At 43.6% G+C, this 24585-nt stretch overlaps 1 protein-coding gene across 7 annotated transcripts in view; it reads right to left on the bottom strand.

Annotated features, from left to right (window-relative positions):
- The window catches only part of SENP7 (SUMO specific peptidase 7), an 88207-nt gene that overhangs the window by 41582 nt on the left and 22040 nt on the right, over positions 1-24585 (bottom strand). For all 7 annotated transcript variants that reach the window (XR_012897467.1, XM_075907664.1, XM_075907679.1 and 4 more), the window contains 4 exons: positions 16022-16140; positions 14049-14218; positions 10746-11067; positions 7411-7583 (listed from right to left, as the gene is read on the bottom strand). Coding sequence is in view for 6 of the 7 variants with exons in the window: in XM_075907664.1 (XP_075763779.1) it covers positions 7411-7583; positions 10746-11067; positions 14049-14218; positions 16022-16140 (784 nt within the window). In the remaining variant the exon portion in view is untranslated. The remainder of the gene's footprint in view (positions 1-7410; positions 7584-10745; positions 11068-14048; positions 14219-16021; positions 16141-24585) is intronic.

A 24585-nucleotide genomic window follows, 5' to 3' on the forward strand; every position in this document is an offset into this window, starting at 1 on the left:
TGTGCAGGTGCAAAACATAATCCAGGACAGCATGCAACGGTGAGGCGGAGGGGTTTAACCTTTTAGAGTCACACCATTGCATAAACCGAGACCACTTCGCGAGATAGATTCCACGAGGAAAACCTTTTCTACTATTGAGCAGAACACGCCTCACTTGATGTGAGCAAAGGGTCTCCGAAGTGTCGAACCATCTAACATCTACACAGTCAGTTGGAGGGTGAGTAATTTCGGACAGTGAAGGGACCCGTTCTGCTGTGTTAAGAGGTCCGGGAGAAGAGGGAGCCGGTAAGGCGTTCGAATTGACAGCTGTAGGAGCATGGAGTACCAGACCTGCCGGGGCCAGGCCAGTGCTATTAGCAAGATTTGGGCTCTGTCCAGGACAATTTTCTCCAGTACTATTGGAATTAGAGCCACAGGGGGAAACGCATACAGTAGTATCATGCCCCAATGCAAAAGGAACGCGTCCCCCAGGGAGTGGGTACCAATCCCTGCTCTGGAACAATAAACCTTGCATTTCGCGTTGGCAGAAGTAGCGAAGAGATCTATGGCAGGTCGACCCCAGCAGTGGAAGATAGATAGGAGTACGGCCGTGCGGATCTCCCATTCGTGGTCGTGTGGGAAGTATCTGCTCAGGGAGTCCGCGAAGGAATTGCTCACTCCTGGCAGGTACGACACTACGATAGTAATGTCGTTGCGGTTGCACCAGGACCACAGGCGAACTGCCTCTGCACAGAGGGAGCGGGATCTGGCACCGCCCTCCCTGTTGACATAGTACTTTGCAGTGATGTTGTCCGTAAGGACCCTAGTGACCGCGCCTTGTATGCGAGGTTTGAAGTGCCTGCAGGCGTGAAAAATTGCCCTGAGCTCCAGTAAGTTGATGCGGAGCATCATTTCTGTATCGGACCATCGACCCTGGATAGTATACATGCCCATGTGCGCACCCCAGCCAGTAAGTGAGGCATCTGTTATCTGCCTCGAAGGCTGAGGTTGGTGAAAGGGAATGCCCACCAACATGTTGGATTTCAAACATGGATAGGCAACGCCACACGCTTTTGGATGCTGTGTTTGGTGGGGTTGTACACCAAGGTCAGCCACTGTTAGAGACATCAGAAATGTAATCGTGCGTGACGGACCACCATCATGGTGGCTGCCATATGACCCAACAACTGAAGGTGAGTATGTATGGGGAGTGTCGGAGAGAGCGATACTGTGTGAACTAGATCGCATATGACTTGGAAGCGGTCTTCAGATAAGTAGACCCAAGCTGACCGTGAGTCGAGGCGAGCTCCTATAAATTTGAGAGTCTGGGTTGGCTCTAGATGTGATTTTTCCGTGTTTACAATTAAGCCGAGGGAGCTGAAGAGATTTCTCGTTACTGTGAGCATGTTGAGAGCTTCCGACTGAGTGCAGCCTTTGAGTAAGCATTTGTCTAGGTAGGGGAAGGTGGAGACCCCTATTTTGCAAAGCTGTGCAGGAACTACTGCCAGGGTTTTGGAGAAAGCTCTGGGAGCCGAGCTGAGGCCAAAAGGCAGCACTCTGTTTTGATAGTGCTCCTGCCCGACTATGAAACAGAGGAAGCGCCTGTGTGCTATGTGTATGGTGATATGAAAATACGCGTCCTGCAAATCGAGGACTCCGAACCAATTTTCCTTGCTCAGTGACAGTATAATTTTGCTTAGCGTGACCATTTTGAAACATTGCTTCTTGATGTATCGGTTTAAGCGCCTCAGATCGAGAATAGGTCTCCACCCCCCGGATTTTTTGGGAACGAGGAAGTATCGAGAGTAAAACCCTCTGCCCCTGAATCTTGTGGGAACTACTTCTATGGCTCCTATAGCAAGAAGATGACATACCTCTTGCTGGAGCTGAGTCTTATGTGATGGGTCCCTGAAGAGGGACGGGGTGGGTGGAGTAGTGGGAGGTATGGAGACGAAAGGTATCGTGAGACCTGAATTTATTACTTCCAAGACCCAGTGGTCCGAGGTGATGTCGCGCCACTGGTGATAATATGGCTTGATGCGGTGGTGGAAGAGAAGGGTGGTGGTGGGTTCTTCTACCGTGAGCACTGAAGATGTGTTCTTGTCCTCGACACACGAGTCAAATTTGCTGTTTGGCGTTCGCCCGGGCTGGCGCATGATTGGACTGCTGGCGCTTGCGCTGCGGACGCTGTCAGAATCGAGATTGGTCAGGAGCACGCTGCTGACGTTTCTGGAATGGATAGTCATATCTCCTTTGGAATGGATAGTAGCGCCTACGCTTAAAGGGGAGGAGGGTAAATACATCCCCAGCGTCCGCAGAGTGGTTCGTGAGTCCTTATCGGAATGTAGGACGTTGTCAGTTGAAGTAGCAAACAATTTCTTACGAACAAATGGGAGATCTTCAACTTTGTTTTGGAGCTCCTTAGGTGCTCCTGCTGCCATCAACCAAGAGGCTCTGCGCGTGGCGATACCCGTTGCCATGGCCCAAACTGCCGTATCCGTGACATCGAGGGCGATTTGGAGCGATGTCCTACATGCAGAATATCCCTCTTGGACAATTGCCTTCAGCAGCGGTCTCTTAGTCTCGGGAAGGTGCTGCATCAGCTCCGGTAATTTGGCATAATTATCGAAATTGTGGTTCGAGAGAAGGGCAGCGTAATTTGCGATCCTGAGCATTAGGGTCGATGGTGAATAAATCTTGCGTCCAAACAAGTCAAGCTTTTTTGTGTCCTTATTTGGGAGCAAGATTCTGAACTGAGAGGCCTTGTTCTTATGGTGGACTGCATCCACTATTAAGGAGTTGGGCTGAGGATGATTGAAGAGAAAAATCCATGTCTTTAGATGGGACAAAATACCTCATCTGCTCTTTTGCTAGTAGGCGGGATCGTTGTGGGAGTCTGCCAGATCTTGTGCGCCACATCCAAAATTGCCTCATCGATTGGGAGTGTGATCTTGCATCGTTGCTGGGGATGCAGATTTTTTGGTAGCTTATGCTGCTTCACCTGTGGTTCAGACAGCTGAACCTCCTGGCCTTGTGCCACCTGCTTAAAAAGGTCCTGGAATTCCTTGAGGTCATCAGGTGGCGAGATGAAGAGCGCACATTCGCAGACATGTCTGTTTCTGCATCCGAAATCTGTCCCTCCTCAGGGTGCGAATGGTCCTGCTGCAGATCCGGACTTCTTGGAGGGGGTGGTACATGAGCTGGTGTTCGCGGCCTTGACTCATCATGATGAGAAGGTGGACTAACTGAGCGACAGGAGAACGGTGACCTCCGATGGGAGTGGCTGTGACGAGTTAACACATAGTACAGTAAAACTCCATTGGTCCAGTATCCAATGCTCCGGCACTCCTGATGGCCCGGCACCATCGGGAACCCGGAAGTGCTCCAGGCAGCCGGACAATTGGAGCTGCTCTGTGCCTGGCTTCCTCGATTCAGCCGCTGCTGAAACTGACCAGCAGCTGAATCGGGAAAGCCGGGGGCAGAGCAGCTGGGGTGCTGCCAGGTTGGTCCCATAGCGCTGCCCCTCGGGGCTGCGGGACCAACCCGGCAGCATCCCAGCTGCTCTTGGGGACGCCTGGGGCAGAGCAGCTGGAGTGCTGCCGGGTTGGTCCTGCAGCGCCGAGGGGCAGTGCTACGGGACCAACCCGGCAGCACCCCAGTTGCTCTGCCGCAGGCGTCCCGATTCAGCTGCTGCTGAAACTGACCAGCAGCGGCTGAATCAGGGACACCTGGGACAGAGCCAGACTATCGGAATGAGAGGCTATGAGGGGCCAGAAGTGGCACCCCCCACCCCAGACCTCTCATAGCCCCGCCCTCCGATAGTCTGGCATATTTGATAATCCGGCACCCCCTGGGTCCTAAAGGTAATAGGGTCTGTCATAATGCATATAGTGACGGTCCAAGTACCCCTGGGACGAGTGTCATGAAGAAATGACACTAGCGTGCCTAACATAATATGCATGGCGTGGCGAGTGCACAGGAGAGCGTGGGTATTGCGAAGGAGACCGCGATCAAGAATCCCTGATGTAGGCAACGGGCTCCCTGTGATGGTGATAATAGGGCAACAGACTTGTGCAGACTGGAGTGCCTTGATCTCTGGTGGAGTGAGGTGCAAGAGAACGGTGCTGCAGAGATGGTCCGGGTGAAGTTGTAGGAGAAGGTAGAGGAGAAGGTGCATGCCTGCGGGATTTTGAGGTTGCCTTCCTCGGTACCGGAGCAGGCAGCTCTGAACACGCTGAAGGGACAGCAGCCTGCAGACCAGGGGGAACTGCTGAGTTAGGCTGAAGATCTGCCAGTGCCGAAGCAGTGGACAGCTCCTGAGGTGGGAGGGGAGGAAGCTGCAGCTGAGCACGGTGAGGACAGCAGTACAGCTGTCTGTGTTGGCAGGGCAGAGTCTTTCAAATGGCGTTCTGGTGCGGTGCCGGTCGGCTTCTTAGAGCCAGAGACTGGTGCAGAGCCGGTAGAGGAGCCGGACTTGCCCGGCTTGTGTCCTGCGCTTATCCGCTTCTGCGGAACAACAGGCAGGGACCTGACTGGCAAAGGTTTCTCCCTCAGAGGAGAGGTACTTTCAGGGGAGGGAGCCCGCCTCCTCCCTGCATCAGCAGTGGGATTAGTGGTGCCGGCATTCTGAGGCACAAGCGCCTTGTCAAAGAGTATCATTTTCAGGCGTCTCTCGTGATTCTTACGGGTTCTCGAGGTTAGGTTGGCACAGTGGGTGCACTGTTGTGGCAAGTGTGCCTCCCCAGGCACCTAATACAGGAGGCATGGGTGTCAGAAACCGGCATAGTCTCATGACAGAGCGAGCACTTTTAAAAACTGGGAGAACTTGGCATTTTGTCGCTTGAGTGCTCTTGCCCCGCATACCACTCAAGTTTGTGGTATATGTGCTCCTTTCTGTTCGTTGGTATCTTTATTTCTTGTATTGCCTTATTTCACTTATCCTTTTCTCTTATTCTTTGTTTGGTTTCTTTCTTTCTTTCTTGAGAGAGAGGTAGCTATGCGCCAACTGAGAACAACAGGAATGATAGGGACGGAGATAATAACTATTAACGCATCTCTATTTCTACTTTTTTTTTTTTTTTTACTTTAGAGTGGAGATAAGGAAAGGAAGGCAGATAAGATCAAAGAGTAAATTTAACTATTAATTGGATGCTGAGGTACTCTGAGGAGAGGAGAGAGTGCTCCGTCCCTCCATGGCCAGAGGCGGTTGAGAGGAACTGAGGCAGGGGCCGGACCGCAGTCGGAGAGGAAAGGTGCAAACGGCCTTGAGCGCTCACGCACGCGCGGTCTGGCCGAACACAGCTTTGGGAAGCCCCCAATTCACAGCACTGGGGCAAGCCCGACACCAGACGTGAAGCACCCATCGGGACTACCCGAAGAAGAATTATGAGTTGCCTTCTTCGGTGCTGGGGGGGCTAATAGCCTCTTCTGGTGCCAGGTGTTCTGTGGCATGCCTCAGTGCCAGTGCCTGCACCTTTTGGGCCAGTGCCATTGGATTTGCTATATGCAGCACCAGTGTTGTCGATGAAGATAGTGCTTCAACTCGCGGTGTCAAGGTTGGTGGTGCTGAGCGCCTTGCCGGTGCCGTAGCTACCGGTACCGCAGATGTTCCATGTCGAATCTTTGGTTCTGAGGCCGTTTTGAGCCACGGTTTCACGGCATCATGTTCCTGGCTTCTTCCCACTATTTATTCTACTTGTGGAGGCCAGTGGAAAAGAACACGCTGGTGAAAAGCTCTTTTATGGGCAGAAGCCACTGTAGGAGAAGCAGCTCTCCGTTTTTCTTCTCAGCAAGTCTGATTCTGAGGGCTGCAGGGCTTTATCAAATAAAAACATCCTGAGCCTCCTCTCTATCATGCCTTACTCTCACTGCGAGTTTTGCACAGTGCATGCACTTTAGAGGCACGTGGGATTCGCCCAAACATTTTATGCCATCTGCGTGGCCATCGGAAACTGGCATGGGTTCCTGACACGTGACACACTTCTTAAACCCCGGCGAACCCGGCATGACTAAAGGGCCTGTCGCAGAGCTGATAAACAGATAAACAGTCTCTGACTTACTTTCCTTCTGTTCTCTTTGCTTTTTCTCTCTCTTTCCTGTTGTTATTGTTATTATTTTCTTCTCTCTCTCTTTTTTTGTTGTCGGATGGGGAAAAAAGTTTAACAGAGAACCCCAGCCCCTTTTTTTAAATGAAGCAACTACAACTATACAGCCACTCCCTGACTTACAACAACACTGATTTATGACCATCTGTACTTACGGCCAACCTCCCATTAACTCTATTATAATATTTTCGAGTTAAGAACCATGTACGTCAAGTTTTTTGAACAGCGCAGGCAGTGTGTTTAAGGGTATTTCTGACTTCTGACCAAATCGAGTGACGACTGGGTGTTCGGAACATAACCCATTCGTAAGTCAGGGACTGCCTGTATGATGAACAATTGAAAAACTGACTGTACTGTGAAGAAAAAACTTATCGTAAAACAAAATTCCTTCTCTGACTAGAGCTGTTGAGGAGAGAGGTCTCGCTCCATCTGTGACCTGGGGCGGCGAAGAAGGAACTGGCAAGAGCTGGACCGCACAAGAGATCAAAACGTGTGGATGGCAGCTGACCACTGCTCATGAAAACTCTGCTCTGTGGCGCCACGATGACCCAACACCAACAGTGGAGCACCCACAGGGACATCACTGGAAGAAGAATGCCTGTTCTCACTTTCAGGCGACAATGTAAATAAGCAACAGGCAGCATTATCTCCTGTAAATATAAACAAACTTGTTTGTCTTAGCAACTGGTTGAATAAGTAGTAGTACTGAATGGACTTATAGGCGCTAAAGTTTTACATTATTTTGTATTGGAGATATGTAAAAACAAAATACATATATGAAAATTGCACTTTCACAAAAAGCAGCTGCACTACAGGACTTGTATGAGAAACTGAAAAAATATCATTGTCATATTTGCAGTGCAAATATGTTTAAAAAAGAAAGCACTGTACCTTTTTGTATTGTGTTGTAACTGGTATCAATATATTTGAAAATGCAGAAAAAATAAAAATATTTAATACATTTCAATTAGTATTCTGTTTAACAGTGTTATTGCATCAACAATTATTGTGATGAATTTTTATTGAAATTAATTTTTTGAATTAGTGTGAGTTAACTGGTCAATCAACAGCCCTATTTGCAATACTTCATCTATAGGAAATGACACCAATGCGACTTCTAACTCAGAACGGGACTAAATGCAGTAAGCTCCTGAGTTAGGCTGAATACACAAAGTCCAAAGGTACAAGATTGAGTGAGTTTTAGGTTCAAACCCCATTTTTAAGCATAAGGGAAATGAGCAGTTTTAACCTGTTATTATTGCTGTGTTGGTCCTAGGGTAATATCTTTTATTAAACCATTTTGTGCTGGTGAGAGACACAAACTTACACAAGGCTGTTCTTCATCTTCGATTTCATCTTGCAATAGCTCTTCTGCCAAAGGTAACTTAGGCTCTTGCTCTATTTTTTTATTGTCAGATGTGCCATCATGCACATGCTGCAGATCCAGCTCTTCTGGGTGTTTTGGTTCAGAAGATCCTTCATCATCACTGGAAAGAACAACTAAAGAGGAAAATACATTTTTTTTATAAACTCAGATTTAAGAATAAATTGCAACTCCTAACAAATTATAGATTTCTGGTAAGAAAAAAAATTGACTTTGGGGTTTCCACACCTTTTAATAGAACCATTAAACAGGTGTTATGTGGACTTTATAGAGGTAGAGTTAAACTATGCACTACCATGTAAGCGATTCAAGTTACATATATTCATACACACAAACTTATTTATGTATCTGTCTCTCTCATGGGTTTGGCAGGGGCAGAGAAGGCTATGAAGAAATACTATAATGCAGAGGGACCTCCACTGCTCTGCACGACCCATTCTGGTTAATTTAAGAGAGAGCCATTTACAGGATCCTATGAGTTCCACCAAGTCTTCAGCTAAAAAGATGTTAAAGTACAGCTGTAGAGATACTATGGAGGCAGGACAGGGAAACACCTAAATGGACACTAAATAAAACAAGCTTAGGTTTAAAGTACCATTATGGTTTTGACTTAAATGATCATAAAATGAGGGAAGATTCAAAATGAGGGTTGACACTATATCCTTTACTCACACCCATATGATGTTTATATATTATTTCTACAAGATTACTGGCCCTAGTAGATGGGAGAAAACTGCAGGTGAGAGATCTTCATTTTAGTAAGTAAGGTTTCTGATACGGTTTCACATGACACTCTCATAAGCTGATGAAATGTGATTGAAAGTAACCTACGGTGGGTGCATAACTACTCTGAGCATGGTTTTTCAACCAGTTATTAATGGGTCACTGTCAAGATGATATTGGAAATTTTTTTTGAAACTAAAAGGGTAGTTAAGCATTAGAAGAGACTTTCAAGGGGCACTGAGGAATATTTATCATTGGAGGTTTAAGTTTAGACAAACACCTGCCAGGTCTGGTCTAAATATATTTGATCTCACCTCTGCACAGGGTGCTAGACTAGATGATCTCTCAATGTCCTTTTCAGCCCTATATTTATATGATTTTATATAGAATCTTTTACCCAAGGACCTCAAAACACTTTTCAGGCAATAATGAAGTAAACCACAACACACCTCCCTAAATTAGGTAAATATTTCTCTCATTTTAAAGATCAGAAACAAGGAGAGTAACTTGCCTAAGGTCACACAATGAGTCAGATGCAGAACAAGGAACAGAACCCAGAACTTCTGTCTTCCCAATGCTGTTCCAGTGTGTAGTAGGGTGGACTGGCTGCCCACTGAGCCGGAGGCAGAGGATCCCCTCCAGGAGCCAGTTTGGGCACAGTCTAGAACCTCCCTATCACTGGACCGGAAGTCAGTGGGCGGGGCTGGGACTATAAAGAGCCCCAAGGACTCACCTGAGACCTGGCTTGGGCCTTCCACAGCCTCAGAGGCTGAGGCTAACACTGACCTCTCTAACTCAGAGGCTTAGGCCTGGCTCGGGCTTCCAACAACCTCTGACCCAGAGGCCTACCCCCAACTCCCTGACTGGGATCCAGAGACCTGGCCGAGCCTGCCCTCCGACCCGAGGCCTGCCCAGTGCTTCCAGTGACTGGCCCCAAGGACCCACCTGAGCTCCAGCGCCCACCTGTACCCCGGGTCCGTGAGCGCCTGCCGACCCGGCAGGCCCCACTGGCTGTACCCGGGAACCTAGTTGACCTGAGGGACCTGCCTGAACCCTGGTGCCAGCCTATATCCTGGGACCTGGATACCCTGCCAGTGCTGCTGGACGAGCCAGACCCCGAGGACCAGCCCAGCCACCACTGCCCGCTGCAACCTGCCTACCAGCTAGAGCCTGAGGACCTGAAAGCTGCTGAGGCCTGGATCGGGCCCCCGGGACTCCTTCCCGAGGAGACTCTCCTCAACTCCCCGAGGGACCTGTGACAGATTCAGGTACCTGCTGAGGGGGAGAAAGGTAGTGGCCCAGGTATAGCTTGGGCTGCTAAAAGCCCTAGGCCAGCTCATTTCAGGCTGGAGCCCCCACTGTACCAGCAGCAGCGGCTCTACTGCCTCTAGGGTCCTGGGCCGGGGCGCAGTGGAGTGGGTGGGCCTGCGCCCCCCTGCCACTCACCTATTGGGTGGCAGCCTCCTCCCTCACCACCACTGCAGGTGAACTACCTGCCCTCCTCCTGAACAAGGAGCTTCCCCAAACTTGTGTGGTTGCGGCCACGCCCTGAACCAGGGCCTGGCCCCCTCTTTGAACTGCTACTGTGTTTGCTGTTGCCCAGCCTGGGACTAAAACTGCATTTGGTGCCCCGCCCCAGGGCCAGGGCTCATTTACTGTGGTGGTTGCCCCCGCCTGTGACAGGCCTGGGGACTCTGAACTCACTTACTGTGTTTGGTTATTGCCCAGCCTGGAACCAGGCCTGGGCCTCTTAAAGGGGCAGGACTATTGCTGTTGCCCTGCGTGGAACGGGGCTAGGGCCCTACTAAAAGGGCCTTACGGCCCCGATCTGACGGAAGGTCGGGAATTGAACTGTGGGCCTAGAGACTTGGGACTATATTGAACTTCTTCCCCAGTGCCCCGGACCTGAAGCAAGGCCAGGCTATGGACCGTTAGTTTGAGAACTATTTTAAAAGGTTGTACAGTGGGGCGAATAGGCCGCCCACTGAGCTGGGTTCCTCCGGGAGGCTGACCAGCCTATACAGTGCTGTTCCTTAACTATAAGATGACCCATTCCAATAGTATATCTCATACACTGTTCTGAGGTGCATGCAATGCTTTTAGTGATATTGTGATCTTTGATCCCTAATTTCTACGGCGGATGTAAAAGATTAACCAGTTATCTGGTAAGCATGAGGCTTACCAGAATGATTACTGGGTAATTGGTTGGACCGCCAACTGTGCCAAGCTGGAGCAGCCCCATCTGCGTCGGGCCAGCTGGCTGGACCTCAGTCATGTCGCAGAAGCAGGCAGGGCTGTGTCCAGTTTGGGGTGGCAGGATCCCCTGGCCCTGCATCAGGATGGCAGGTGAGACCCCAGGCCCAGTGGGGCCCAGGCCCTGGTTGCGCCACAGCAGCTCACCAGAAGTTAACTGGTATAATTTTAGTTATTTAACCAGTTAACTATTTAACAGATATTTACATCCCTATCCTCTACTTCAAGTATTTACACCAGTACGCCATGCCTGCCTCTAAGTTTCTACATGTAAATATTGCCTACACAGATACGTTACATACTTGGCTCAGCTGAAACAAATGACTGACTGTCATCGCGAACTCTGCTGCGCAACTTGCTCAGATATTCTGACATGTCCATCTTCTTTTTACCAGAAGTGCCAACTAGAGGGGAAATCCTGACATCCTCACTGGTGGCAGAATACTGCTTCTGCAACAAACTCCTGGGAGCAGCCTCTAGGCAGTGTTCCTTTGCACAGCTGAGAGCTGGTTCCAACTGGTCATGGATGGATGATTCTTTACATTCTGCCTCTACAACCAGGGAAATATTTTTCTGAATCAGGTTAGATCTGCAGACCTGAGTTGAAACTATCCTTTCTTCTTTCTGGAAAAGAAAACCCAAAGATTTAATCTTTTCGGGATTCAAAATATACATCTATATCCTGGCCTTGCTGAGATGACTGAGTTCTGTGACCACTGACTTACCCGACTAGCAAGGTAAAAGAGACATTGCTTAATATTTTACATGGAGCTAAGTTTAGGACTCAGCCTGGTGTTACTTCTTCCCCAATTGTATGACAATGCAGTATGTTTACTTGACACACAGTAAGCAGAGAACAACCTTTCTAACCACAACTATTTTCAAACTGAACAAAAAAAGGGGGGAGGGGTTTAATCTTGTGGCAACTACCCCATGGACTGCAACAGATAGCACTTCTAACTCCCAAAAAGGCAGAGTTGGGGATACTGAACAGCTCTTCGATTCAGCCGATTGGGAACTCCTAGCCTGATCCAAAGACCTCTATTCATTGACTGTAGGGGCTTTGGGCTAAGTGCTTACAGGGCACCTGTTATTGGAGCATTCAGGTGCTTGAACACCGATGCCTTGTACCGGACTCTGCTGTTACTTTCCACAAACTAAATTTTTCAAAGTCCCTTTACCTCTTTTTACCATTGCTTAACAATTGATCAGAATAAACTATTTCTCTCCAGGATGCCAATAACTGACAGTTCATAATTTTAAAATACTTAAAAGTTATGGTCAATTCTGAAATGAGCAGAAAAGTAATTTTGGAAATGAAATACACAGTGAAAGAGAAAAATAGCACACCTACATTCTGATACTTAGGCACCAATCCTGGAAAAACTTATAGAAGTAACTCTGCATACCTCAGTAGTCCCACAAGTTCAAAATGTACTGTAAGGCGATGAAATTTTAATGTACATACTAAGAGTACTGGCCCACCATGAGACAAAAAATGGGGGAAATTAATAATAATGCAGAAAAAGCAAAAGTATTCAATAAATATTTCTGCCCTGTCTTTAGGAAAAAACAGATGATGTAATCACATCATAACACTCTTTTCATTTCACCAATATCTAGTTAAACATAGGCTCCTAAAAGTTAAGATTACTATGGATAAGTTGCATCTAAGAATTTTAAAAGAGATGGCTGAAGAGCTCACTGAAAGATTTATGCTGATTTTCAATTCATCTTGAACATGAGGGAAGTCTGAGTGGAACAGAAAAAAAAAAAAAAACTAAGATTGTGCCAATGTTGAAAAAAACAAGATCTAGGCAATTACTGGCCTGCCAATGAGACACTGATCCTACACAAAATAATGGAATGACTGATACAGGACTCAATTAATAAAGAATTCAGGGTAATATAATTAATACCAATCACATGGATTATGGAACACAGACCCTGTCAAAACAACTTGATAGCTCTGACTGAGAAAGATAGTAATACTGATATAATATATTTGGATTCCAATAAGATATTTGACTTAGTACCATGACGCTGATTAAAAAACTAGAATAATATAAAATCAACATGGCCCAGAAAGGGCTAATTAGCCTACCCAACTGCATGTCTCAGGGGGTCCAGGGATTTATAAAAAGTCCTTGATGAAGCTCAGTGGAGAAGCTGGGAAAGACTCATTTAGACAATAAGTTTGTGATAGCAGGAAGACTGCAGGAAGATAGTCTGTAATTATGCTCCAGCAGCAGAGAGGTAAAGAAGAGGAAATCCATGGTGGAGAATAAAGTACAGCCTGTGCAAAAACTGGGGGAGTGGTAAACAATAAAAAGGACAGGTCGCTGATAGAGTGATCTGAATCGCTTGGTAAGCTGGGTTCAAGCAAACAACATGCATATTAGTAAAGCTAAATGTCAATTCATACATGATGAGACCAACAATACAGGCCAAAAATACAGGATGAGTGACTATCCTGGAAAGCAGATGTGTGTGTCCTAGATAATCAACTACGTGAGCTCCCAGTGCAACAATGTGGCAAAAAGAGCTCATGAAATCCTTGTATGCATAAACAGGTGAGTCAAGTAGGAGAACAAAGATAACTGTACCACTGTATATGGCACAGGCGCAACCTTTGCTGGAATACTGTGTCCTGTATTGTGGCATTCATGCTTCGAGACAGATATGGATGAATTGGAGAGTTCAGAGAAGAGCAACCAGAATGATGAAAAGACTGGAAAGCATATCTTATAGCAATAGAAAAAAAAATCTATCTTTTTAGTTAAACAAATAGAACATTAAGGGGGACTTGATCACTGTTCATTAATATCTGCACAGGGAACAAATATTTGGTAGTGGGATTCATCAATCTAGCAGACAAAGTTATAATACAATCCAATGACTCAGGTTCAGACTGGCAATAAGGCATACATTTTTAACAGTGAGAGAAATTAATCATGGAACCCATTTAGAAAGGGTTGTGATAAATTCTTCATCAGCACTTTTTAAATCAAGAGAGGATTTTTTTAAAGACATGCTCTAAGAATTTTCGTGGAGGAAATTGTATGGCCTGTGCTTACAGAAAATCAGATTATATAACCCCAATTGTTCCTGGCAGTCCTAAAATCTACTTACATATAGAGACTTAATCATATAAATGTTGCAGGGTCAAAGTCTTAGGATAAGTCTACACTGCACGAGTATTTTGGGATCGTCTTAACAAGCAGTCCATTATCTTGAAATATTTTTCGAAATAATGGGCATGCTATTTCGGCATCCCAGTAACCCTCGTTCCATGAGCGTTAAGAGATGTATTATTTCGAAATTAGCCTATTTTGAAATGCAATCAAAATAAGATACACAATTTGCACTATGCAAATTGTGTATCTTATTTCAAGTTTAGGGTGCTTTGTATACTCACCCTTAGTGTATTGCTATCTGGGAACAGAAGGAAAGATTTCAATATTTGATACATCAATACTTACCCAACAGATGATAAACATAATGTCTTTTAAAAAAAATGTACTAGCTACCATTACAATGTTGGGGTTTAGTTGCTGCTATTTAAGTGAGAGAATACTATGCATATGGATGAAATTGTTACTTACATAAGATGATGGTAATTTTCCTGGGGAACATGCATTACTCTCATCAGAAAAATAGCCACTAAGTCTTCTTTTCCTCTTCTCGGAATTCAGACAACTTGGTTCTCTCAAACCAAGAGAGGTATAGTTCGAGATTTTGGTTTCCTTATCTTGCGGATCACTTTCCTTATTTTCTATAGCAAATAATTTAATAAAAGCAAAAACAAAAAGACAGAAAGGCTTAATAGGGCATAACACAGTAACATTTCTACAAAAATTGATGGTAGTCATCCTTAAACATCTTAAGTGTTCTTAAATTGCGGTCACAGTGACAAAAATTTAAAAAGTGTATTGACTACCATATTTGCATCCACACGTGATTTTTCTCTGTCTTTCTTGTATGTGTTTATTAGATAATTCCCCGCTCCCCAGGTAAAATGGAGATACACAATAAAAAAATATTTTAAATTCAAAACAATTTGAACTTTGAACAAATTTGAAAACTACAGGAACAAGAAAAGAATGCAACTGAATTTATAGCGCAACTCAAAGTAGGAGTGTTGTCCTCAGTGCCTAAGCCAATTCTAGTTTGCGTGATTAACATTCTGCCTTCCCAAGTTCCTCCTGCACTTTCAGCTTTCTATACTATTCTGCCTCTCTTTGGCATATATTGTTAAGTGATGTTAAAATCTTGCGCATTCCACACATACTTGCCTGTCTTGCAGTAGTCAACAAAATCATTGTATAACATTTGTACATCAGTTAAATTCATGTAACATTTTAATATTCAAGACAAAAAGCGTTTTATAAAGATGATATCAGCATTTTCGATGAAACAGTTAACTTATTTGATTAACAAAGTCAAATGAATTAGGAACTAGTTTTTAAAAATAGTTGCAATTAATTGCAGTTTTAATCGTACCATTAAACTATAGACTACCAATTCACATTTATTGTAAATATTTGTGTAAGTTTTTCTTCATTTTCAAATATATTGATGTATTTTACAATATAAAATAGAAAATATATAGTGCTCACTTGATAGTTTATTACAAATATGTGCACTGTAAAAATAATAAACTTTTTTCAATTTGCCTCATACAAAGCCACTTAGTTCAACATCTTGATCAGCCAATTGCTATGACATTTACAGGAGATAATGCTTCCCACTTCTTATTTACAATTTTACCTGAAAGTCGAAACATGCTTTCGCCTGGCACTATTGTAACTGGAGTTGCAAAGTATTTACATGCAAGATATGCTACATGTTCATATGCCCCTTCACACTTCCACCTGTGGGCTCTAAAGTTTCACACTGTTTTATTTTTGAGGGCAGTTATGGAACAAACAAACAAACAAAACTTCTACATTTGTAAACTGCATTTTCACAATAAAGAAACTGCACTACAGCACTTGTATGAAGTAAACTGAAAAATACAATTTCTATTATCTTTTTTACAGTGCAAATATTTGTAATCAAAATAATAAAAAACACTGTATGCTTTCTGTTCTGTTTTGTAACTGACATCAATGTATTTGAAAAGGTAAAAAATCCAAAATAATTATAATAAATTTAAATTGGTATTCTATAAACAGTTCAATTAGAACTGTGATTGTGACTTTTTGCTCTCACAATTAACTGTAATTTTTAATTGACAGGTCTAATTAAAACCAAAGTGTCCAACTAGTTCTGAAGCAGTAGCCATTATAGTGGCTAGTATGTTGGACATCATGGCACTGAAAGAAGAGACTGAAGTTTCTCTCTCAATTTTCTTCTGTTTATGGGCTTAAATTATTACCTTAACAATATTTAGCTTTGTATATTTGATAGTGTACGGATATTTTATCCCACAGTTTTGCATACATATTGTTTACAAAGCAAAACCTTTGTATTACCTTCTTTTTTCTACCCTCTCCTGGTAAATCTAAGGCAAATATCCAGTTATTGTAAAATCCAAATATTTAAATGTAAAACGGAACTGCTCATCATCACCAACCTTTCTTCTGCTGGTTATATCTTCTTACAGTAAAGAGAGCATTATTGCTTTCTGCTTCTTTAGAAGGTTCAGCCAATTTCATAAGACTGTCATCTGTCTTCTTCCTGTGCCATTCATACCTATAAAAATGAGTATTACTTCTCATTAATCCTGCAAAAGTACCAACGAATCCTCTCTCCATGTATATCAGGGTAGGCTCAGACTACAGAAACCTGTTTCACTGATAAATGCTGTGAAGCAAAACAAAATTTGCAGACTAATTCAGTTAAGGCAATACACTGTTAAGGCTCATGGACGCTAGCAGCGTAGATTGCTAGTGAAAAGAATGCTTCTAAGAAGGTGCACAAAATGAGAATCTGACTCACTGGTAAGGGTTAGTCATTTAAATATTGTTCTGTCAGTGCAATCTGTAAAGTACTGCTGAGACATGGATCAGCAGCACAGACTGCAAAAAGAAAAGCCATAGTCAATTGAACACCTCCTTCCCTCTGTCATTAACATCGCATATAGGGGGCAAAATACTACATTTCCAATTATTTGAGACTTTAAATGGGAACAAGATTCTAAAGTATGAGTTGGTCCAAAGAGAAGGTTTTGAACAGAGAATTCCAGCTACAAGGATCTTGAAAAGGACATGCTTTGCACATATGGGGACCTGAAAAGAGACCTTTTCTTTTAAAAGCATTTTAGAGCAGTGGCTTGAAATTTGGCAGAAAGAGTTGCTTTTGGGTCAGGTAAATGCCTTGTGCTGTCCTTATGAAAATCCATCCAAAATCTAGCCAATTTATAATCCCATGAAGAATTATAGTTGGTGCATGCTCAGAAGACATATTAGGTTCTAGCAGCTGAATTCCTCAAATTCCCTCTGTACTGAGCATGCTTCAGTCTAAGGCTGAGCAGGCCTGCCCCTGCAATTACAGCCCTGGGGACTAGAAACCTGAACTGAGACCAAGGAAGCCATCTTGCTGGATACATCTACACTGCACAACACTGGCAACGATGTGTAGGGTATGTGTAAGTACATGCTGGACTGTGCCCACTGCAAGGATCAGATAAAGTATCAGATCCAGCAAGGGGAAGACAGCAGGAAAAATCTTTGGCAATGGGGAACTGCCAGTGACTTTTCCTCCTGCCTCCTTGCTACTAAAGTTTTCCTCTGTGGCAAGAAAAGGCATAAATCAGCAAGGAGCTGCTGAACACTTTCCTCACTGCCTCCTCTCTGCCAGAACTTTTCCCTACATTGGAGAAATGCTCTGACAGTAGGACATGACACTGCTAAAAACAGCACAGTAGACAGAGGCAGGATTGAATGGGTGTGCAGAAAGCTCCATAGGGTACATATTCCCCCTTTTAGGCATGTCTTTAATCGCTTAAGCAGTGCCTCACTGCCAACACTTCTATTTATACCTGTGCACGGAGGAAAGCAGTATATGTTCTCTACATGCTGCTATAAGAAGCGAGCAGTGTAGTCACACCATCTCTGCTCTTAGAGACCTTCCTGCTGGAATGCAGCATCGAGAAGGATGCTCCAATATGAATGTAGAAAGGATATAATGTAGACACAAAAACAGGGCAACGCATTGGATGAAGAACTGAAGGGTACTGGAGAATTGGGCATTGCTGAAGAGACTGGAATAAGAAGTCAGGGGAGAAACTGGATGGTGAGCCTAGAGAGGGTGACCGGGCCTGGGAGCCAGTGAAAACAAGAAACAACAAAGACACAGGGGGAGGGAGTCATGACTAGAGCAAAAGGAGAAAGCAGCATGGGATGAGGAGCCATGAAAGTGGAGAGAACTGGGATTGGGAATCCAGAGAAGCAGGATGTACTTGCTGGGCAAGAAGACTGAATCTGACAAACTGAGTAGAACAGATCTTGATCAAAGAGTCAGGGTGAGGATCAGACAGGACTAGTACAAGGATATGTTGAAGGAGATGGGGCAAGAGAGTCACTTCTGTGGAATGGGTACAAGAATCTATGCTCAATGAAAAACACTGACTTTCAAAGCCTAGAATGGAACCCCAGATTCCTGAGCCTGACCAATCCTCTTCTATGAGCAAATACCTGATACCCACAGGCAAAGTGTGTCTCACCCTCTCTAGTGCTATGCTGCAAAGAGGGTAACAATTTTCTACTGCTATTAGTTATTCCATCAGCTCAAGTGGCAGAGGTATGCATGGTAGATCTAATGGTTCTGCCCTGCTGATGAACCATGCCGGTGTCAACAGGACATCCTGGGAGAATTTTTGTCTTTTCAGTTGACTAAAGATCTTCGGGTCTGATTTGCAGAACTGCTGACACAACTGCAACAAAAGTCAACGGGAGCTGTGCTTCAAACATATAAATTGCTCTATCATGCTAAGTACTCTAAAAAAAATGTTTCATCCCAATTGTCTCAAACTGGGCACCAGAATTAGTGAATACTTTTGACCTTAATCTCCCTATGCCTCTTCCCCATCTGTAAAATGGGGATACCACACCCTCATCTCACATAGGGATGTTAGTTTAATCAACTAGTCAGTGGATTTTCGATCAATCAATAGGTTGGTTCTTAATACATTTAAAAAGCAAAGCTGCAGCAGGGTTAACCTGTCGGCAGCAAGTACTCAGTGCAAGCCAGGACAGCTGGTTCTGATTAAGAGCCAGTAGGCTCTTCATATATTTAAAATATATTTAAAAAGCAGAGGCGCAGCATCTGGGACTGGGTGCAAGTTGGGAATCAGCTGATTCCCGGCTTGCACCCAGTCCCTACTACTCCCCTGCAGAGACAGTTCTGGGGAAACTGGTTTTTAAGCTGTCTCCTGCTCTCCACACTTACTGCCTGTGATAGACATAGGAAGGGGGGGGGGGGGTAGGGGAAAGGAGAACAGCACTTTCATCCCTAATCTCAGAGGTGTGTTGTGAAGACAAAGTAATGTTTGTGAGGCATTTGCACATTATATCAATGACTGCCATAAAAATCCCATGGAGAAAATAATTCTGTCTTCAGAACAGAATAGGAATAGCATACAGTAAGGCAGACATGTGAGGACTATACATTGAACTACCAGATAAAAACAAATTATTGAATTGCTATTTACTAAGTACTATAAATTGAATGAAGCCCAGGGCCTGTGGGAAAAAATAGTATATGATCATACAATTAAAAACTATCATAATGCATACACACAAAGGGGCCAAATTAAAGTTGCACAGGCAACTTTAATTCTGGCATTTTCTAACTTTTGAGTGCTTGACTTTCACACCTTTAATAATGTTAATTTGATCTCTGTGTGTAGGTGTAATCTGTCAGTTTGTCAACCATATAGTTTCCCCATTTTAAGAAACCTAACAGAAGTCAGCATGAGTTTCTGACATTTAGTATCACTAATTAATCCTTTCCATTCATTCAACACACACCATAAATGAAACAGTTCTTCATGAATATGTCAACAAATGTATATCTGAACACAAACATATTTCCCCTAAACACACAAAGAAACTCAGCTCATGTTGTTTTCACCCTCTAGTACAGATGGTGAATTTTACTTTAAAAGATGACATGCATGTGGATATATGAATAATCAAACTGCTGAAAAAACATGCTGAATCTTTCAAATAGCCAGGGAGCTGGTCTCCAACACACACAACTTACTTTCCCCAGGTTCCCATACAGCTATGATCTACCCACAATCACCATGGTGATGTGTCACCTCTGGAGATTGTTTCAAGGTGTATGGTAATTCAAAGGGGAGGATTCGTGGCTTTGTTTTTTTAATACACTGCAAACTAGAGTATGTAAAATCCTGTTTAATTAGTTAACTCATTAAATGTTAAGTTTAACCAGTTAACTGATTAAATAGGACAGCAGGGGAGCCATTTCAGTCCACTAGAGTCAGCAGCTTCACACAAGGGGTCTGTGAGTGGGAGTATTGACAGCTCTCAGCCCAGCAGTCAGCAGGCTTGCACTAGGAGGAAGTGGCAGGGAGGGAGGATTGCCATTAAGCTCTACTGTACTCGCACTGACTGATTAAAGCTAGCTTGGTTGGGTATGTATTCAGAAGCTGCAATCACAACTCTGACTGCAGTCTAGACGTACTCTGAAGCAATGAAAAAGGCTCAACATCTAGTGCTATTTTACTCATGTTTTCGTCCTCTAATCTCATGTTACAACATTTAAAATCCCAACCAAGTTTTTTAGCTTACTGAAATGGGAATAAGACAAAAACAAACTGCTGAGACCAGCCGGTGATTAAATAAAACTGGTTTTTATGGAATGATGGGCATGTCTATGTAATACTATTGTAGACTAGTTTTAAATTCAGGTATTGTAAAATACAAGTTTTGAATTATTTCCTTTTACATTTTCATCTGCATCTTCCTGCTGCGGTTACCTGCACATTTATAAACAGTTTATTTTGTTACTGTAAATATTCTATGAATAAATTTCCCATTCTGCATAAGCATGTCAAATCTGTTTTTAGAATGGCGAGATGCATGTGTTAATATCTACAGCAATGACACACTGACTGATAAAAATTCTGACATGCATTTTAGTAATGAAGCACCGTACTGATATGAAAAGATTCCACGTGGAACCTTAAAGAGAGAGGAAGACCATCCATTGTGGTGGGCAAATAGGTCAAATCAGAAAAATCCAATTAAAAATACAGTACTGTATCATGAATGTAAATAGACACACAAGAAAGAATGGGGGTGGGGGGATTCTGTATTCAAATTTACTCCAAAATGTTCCTTGTTATATTCATGCAGAGTCACAATACATCTATTTAGAGATCTTTTTTCTATTTTAAAACTTCACACATGCACACCCCCAATGTGTTCTGCTAATAAGCCACTCTGGGTTTGCTCGTCACCATGCAATAAAATTTCCACATGGGAACAGGCCACTGAAGCCGTGTGCTGGGAGTAGGTATAGAGGTTGTTGTGGGGAGCTCTGCCTAATGCTCTCATCTCTCTTCACAGAAAGACTATCCACTCAGAAGGATTCCTAAGAGCAGAGCAAACCACTGATTCCATCTCTCAAAAATGGGTTGAGACACTATTTTTATCACGGATAGTATTACGAACCAAACCTAAGCTCCCCTATAATGTACACACACACACAGTTCAGTTACCTATGCAGTATACTGTACATACAATTGAAAAGAAGCTGCAGTTTAAACTACGTCCAAACTGGAGTGAAAAGCAGCACTAATCTGAGCACCAAAACCACTACACTACAAAGCTACTATACACACTGGAATTAATTCTACATTGCTTTGTACCTTAATACCAGTTCAGGGTGAATGTTTTAAGACAACTAAGTTAGTTATATAGTATCAGTATGAGAAAATCTGTTTATTCAGAAGGTAAGAAATGTCAGAGGAGTACCTCGGTTTCTGCTTTTCTCCCCTCCTTGCTACCAACAGTTCTCTAATCCCAACCATTTGGAAAAAGTACTGATACATTTTTCATCAAATGGGGTATGATCCTGCATCACTTAGTCACATGAGAAATCCCATTAACTTCTCATGGGGTGCAGGATCAGGCTCTAGCACCATATGCATTGGACAACTATAGCCTTTCTACCTTTAATGGACTAAAACACACTAAAAATTACTTTTCCCTGCTGCAGACATTGAGGCCAGATTTTCAGGAAATGGTATCAATTTCTACACCCACAATTTTAAGTCATCTGGACAAGTATATGCCAAATTATACTCACCAATCAGTTATTTACATGTTCAAGTAAATTAAATGGCAGGCATAAATAACTGACTGCCCTGTGGAGAAGCAAGATTGAAAAAGTCCAGCTAAGACTTCCAACATGTATTATTTCTATTATCAGCTTACTATATATTTTAGAAATGTGAGTTTGTCTGAGTCCCTTTGTTCCAGGACTCTTCTTACATGATAAGAACTAAGACCACCAATTTGATATGCAGCTTCCTCTTATCATAACTTAAAGCAATGTCAGGGTTTAGTTGTGCCAGGGCAATGAGATGTGCCTGGAATGTAGCTGTTTCTCATAAAATGGAAAGGGAAGGACAGTTGTACTGTAAAATGACCACAGAGAAGCAGTAAGGGGACAGAGATGGGGGCCCAGACAGCTCTAACCCCATTGGGCCAGCAGGGAGCAGGAATGAAGAAAGGGACTTACTATTTCAGAGAGTGAGTTTGTGTGTCTATCTGTCCCACACCCCAGCTGTGCCCGCTGCTGCTGCAGTGGTCAGGGACAGGTGCTCTCACCTGGCCTCAAGCTACTGCAATGAGGATGGCTGGGATTGTTCTCTCCCCCTGGGGCAGCCTTCATACTGAACTCCTCATTCCCACACCTACTCATTAACAATAATTTAAATGAAGAAAAACAAGACTTATTTGAGTTAAGGACCTTAGCAACACCGAGTAAATCTTCTAGTGTATTATAAATTAAAATATATATTCATCCACAGTACAAAACGGGATACTTTTTCTATACCAAAGGCATGATTTTCATTTATACCGAGGCCCTTATTCACTGCTCTGTTCATTCCAAGGGACCTTAACGTGGATATACATATATTTGAACTCACTATAAAGGCCTTGCTATTCTGCCAGATCCAGAGCTGGCCTTACCATGAGGCAAACTGAGGCAGCCATCTCAGGAGCCAGACTGTGTGTGGGGGGAAGAGGGGAGTAAGGGAGGGCACCACTAGGACCCAGAGTATAGAAAATTGTGTCTGCTGCTGGTGCAGCGAGGGGACATGGGGGCGTCATTTGAGCTCCCCGCCTCAGATGTCAAAATGTTGTGGGTCAGCCCTGGCCAGATCTGTGTAAATGGGCCTTTGTGTAAAGGAAAATCAGGTCCCAAAGGTATCCTATACAAAACTAAGGAAGAGTTTGAAGACAAGAATCAAACTGAATGTGTCTATAATAGTCAGTTCACTACAGTTTGAACCTCTCTGGTCTGGGACTCTCTGGTCTGCCAACGCTCAGGGACCAGCAGGACTGTGGATGTTGTTGGAGCAGAAAGCTATTGGACTAGAGAGCCCAGTGACTGGAAGCAGAAGCCATCCGGGAGTCCTGTTGTAGAGCGGACAGTGGCTAGGAATACAGATGGAAGTAGAGCCAGTCCAGTGGCCAAGGCACCAGCGGTCTAGAACCCAGCCAGGGGGCCAGGAGCAGAGCCACTCCAGCAACAGGGGGCAGGAAGCAAGGCCAGAGTAAGCGCAGCAGGGTCAGTGGCTCTGAGGAGTAGCTTGGTCAGGAGCCCGGCAGCCCCTGAGGAGAGCCCAGATGCTGGCAGCAGAGGGACTGGAATTGACCATCCCTGGTCCGGCACACTCCCTTGCTTGGGACTGGTCAGGTCCCAAGGAATCCAGACTAGGGAGGTCCAACCTGTAGTAAGATGTGTAAGCAGTCCTGTCTGCACTTACTTATCATTAAAAGTAATATAAATATGAGAAATGAATTCCTCAAACAAAGAAACCTTGCTACAAGAAGCAATCAGAGAAACAGTTTGTAACTGGAGAAGATACAGAAAAACATGTTCATACTTGACTTGAATAAACTTATTTTTAACATACAGCTACCTCCATTCTCCTCTAAAAACTTGTTCTGAAGTTCTTTCATCTCAGTTTAATACACTTCACCTGTCATTTTGCATTGCCTTTACAAAGCATCAACTTGTTTATGCTAATTGTGACTGATACGACAAAATTCCTGCTCAATCCTATGAAAACCTTATAAATTTAAGTATCTTGGAGTCTAATCCATTAAAAATGCACATATGATACTGATGGCTAATCTGAGCTGCCATCGTCATGTTGCTATTTTCAGACACTAACTTTTGCATAACTAATGGATCTAGGTCTATCTGAGCTGGGAATCATACCTCCCAGCTGCTGTGTAGTTATAACCTTTATCTATTTCTCTCTCTTCTTCCCCCACCACTTTGTTCCTGACACTGTTTTACTTTTACAGCAGAGACATCAACATACAGGGGGAGAGACCAAGTAATTCACTTCGCAAATTCAGAATGAAACTTACATTATGTAATCCTTGTCAGCTTTATTTCTACAGCTAATTCTACACACAAAGCATTTTTGTACTTCTAAAGTCTACGTAAACATGAAAATAAGAAGAATAAAGATGTAAAGCAATGAGAGAGGTAGTCATGAGATTGCTACAAGCTGGTGAAGGGGTTGAAACCAGATGTGGATTTAGGAAGAGCAATAGGACATGCATATACAAGTGCTTTGAGCAACTGGTCAAAGAAAACCTAGAACCAAGCAAGCACATCACAGGAAAGTTCAAACCAATATAATCATATTAGAAACTTGTAATCATATCTACAAACAGAACATTGTTCTATTTCAAATCTAACTTCTTAGCCACAAAAGGTGTCCAATTAATGTCAGATGCAGAAAGAATCAGTGTAATTTAATGTTAAAAATGATGGGTTGTTGAAAGTATGTTTGCACTGAGGTAATTCAACCATTGCTTCACGTCAGATTCTCATGAAAACAGTTTCACAGAAGTTATTTTTCCATGTCATGTTGTTTCAGAAAGAACAAGGCTAACAAATCAATACTGAAGAACATAC

Source organism: Pelodiscus sinensis, chromosome 1, assembly GCF_049634645.1.
Source record: "Pelodiscus sinensis isolate JC-2024 chromosome 1, ASM4963464v1, whole genome shotgun sequence".
Classification (NCBI taxonomy): Eukaryota; Metazoa; Chordata; order Testudines; family Trionychidae; genus Pelodiscus; species Pelodiscus sinensis.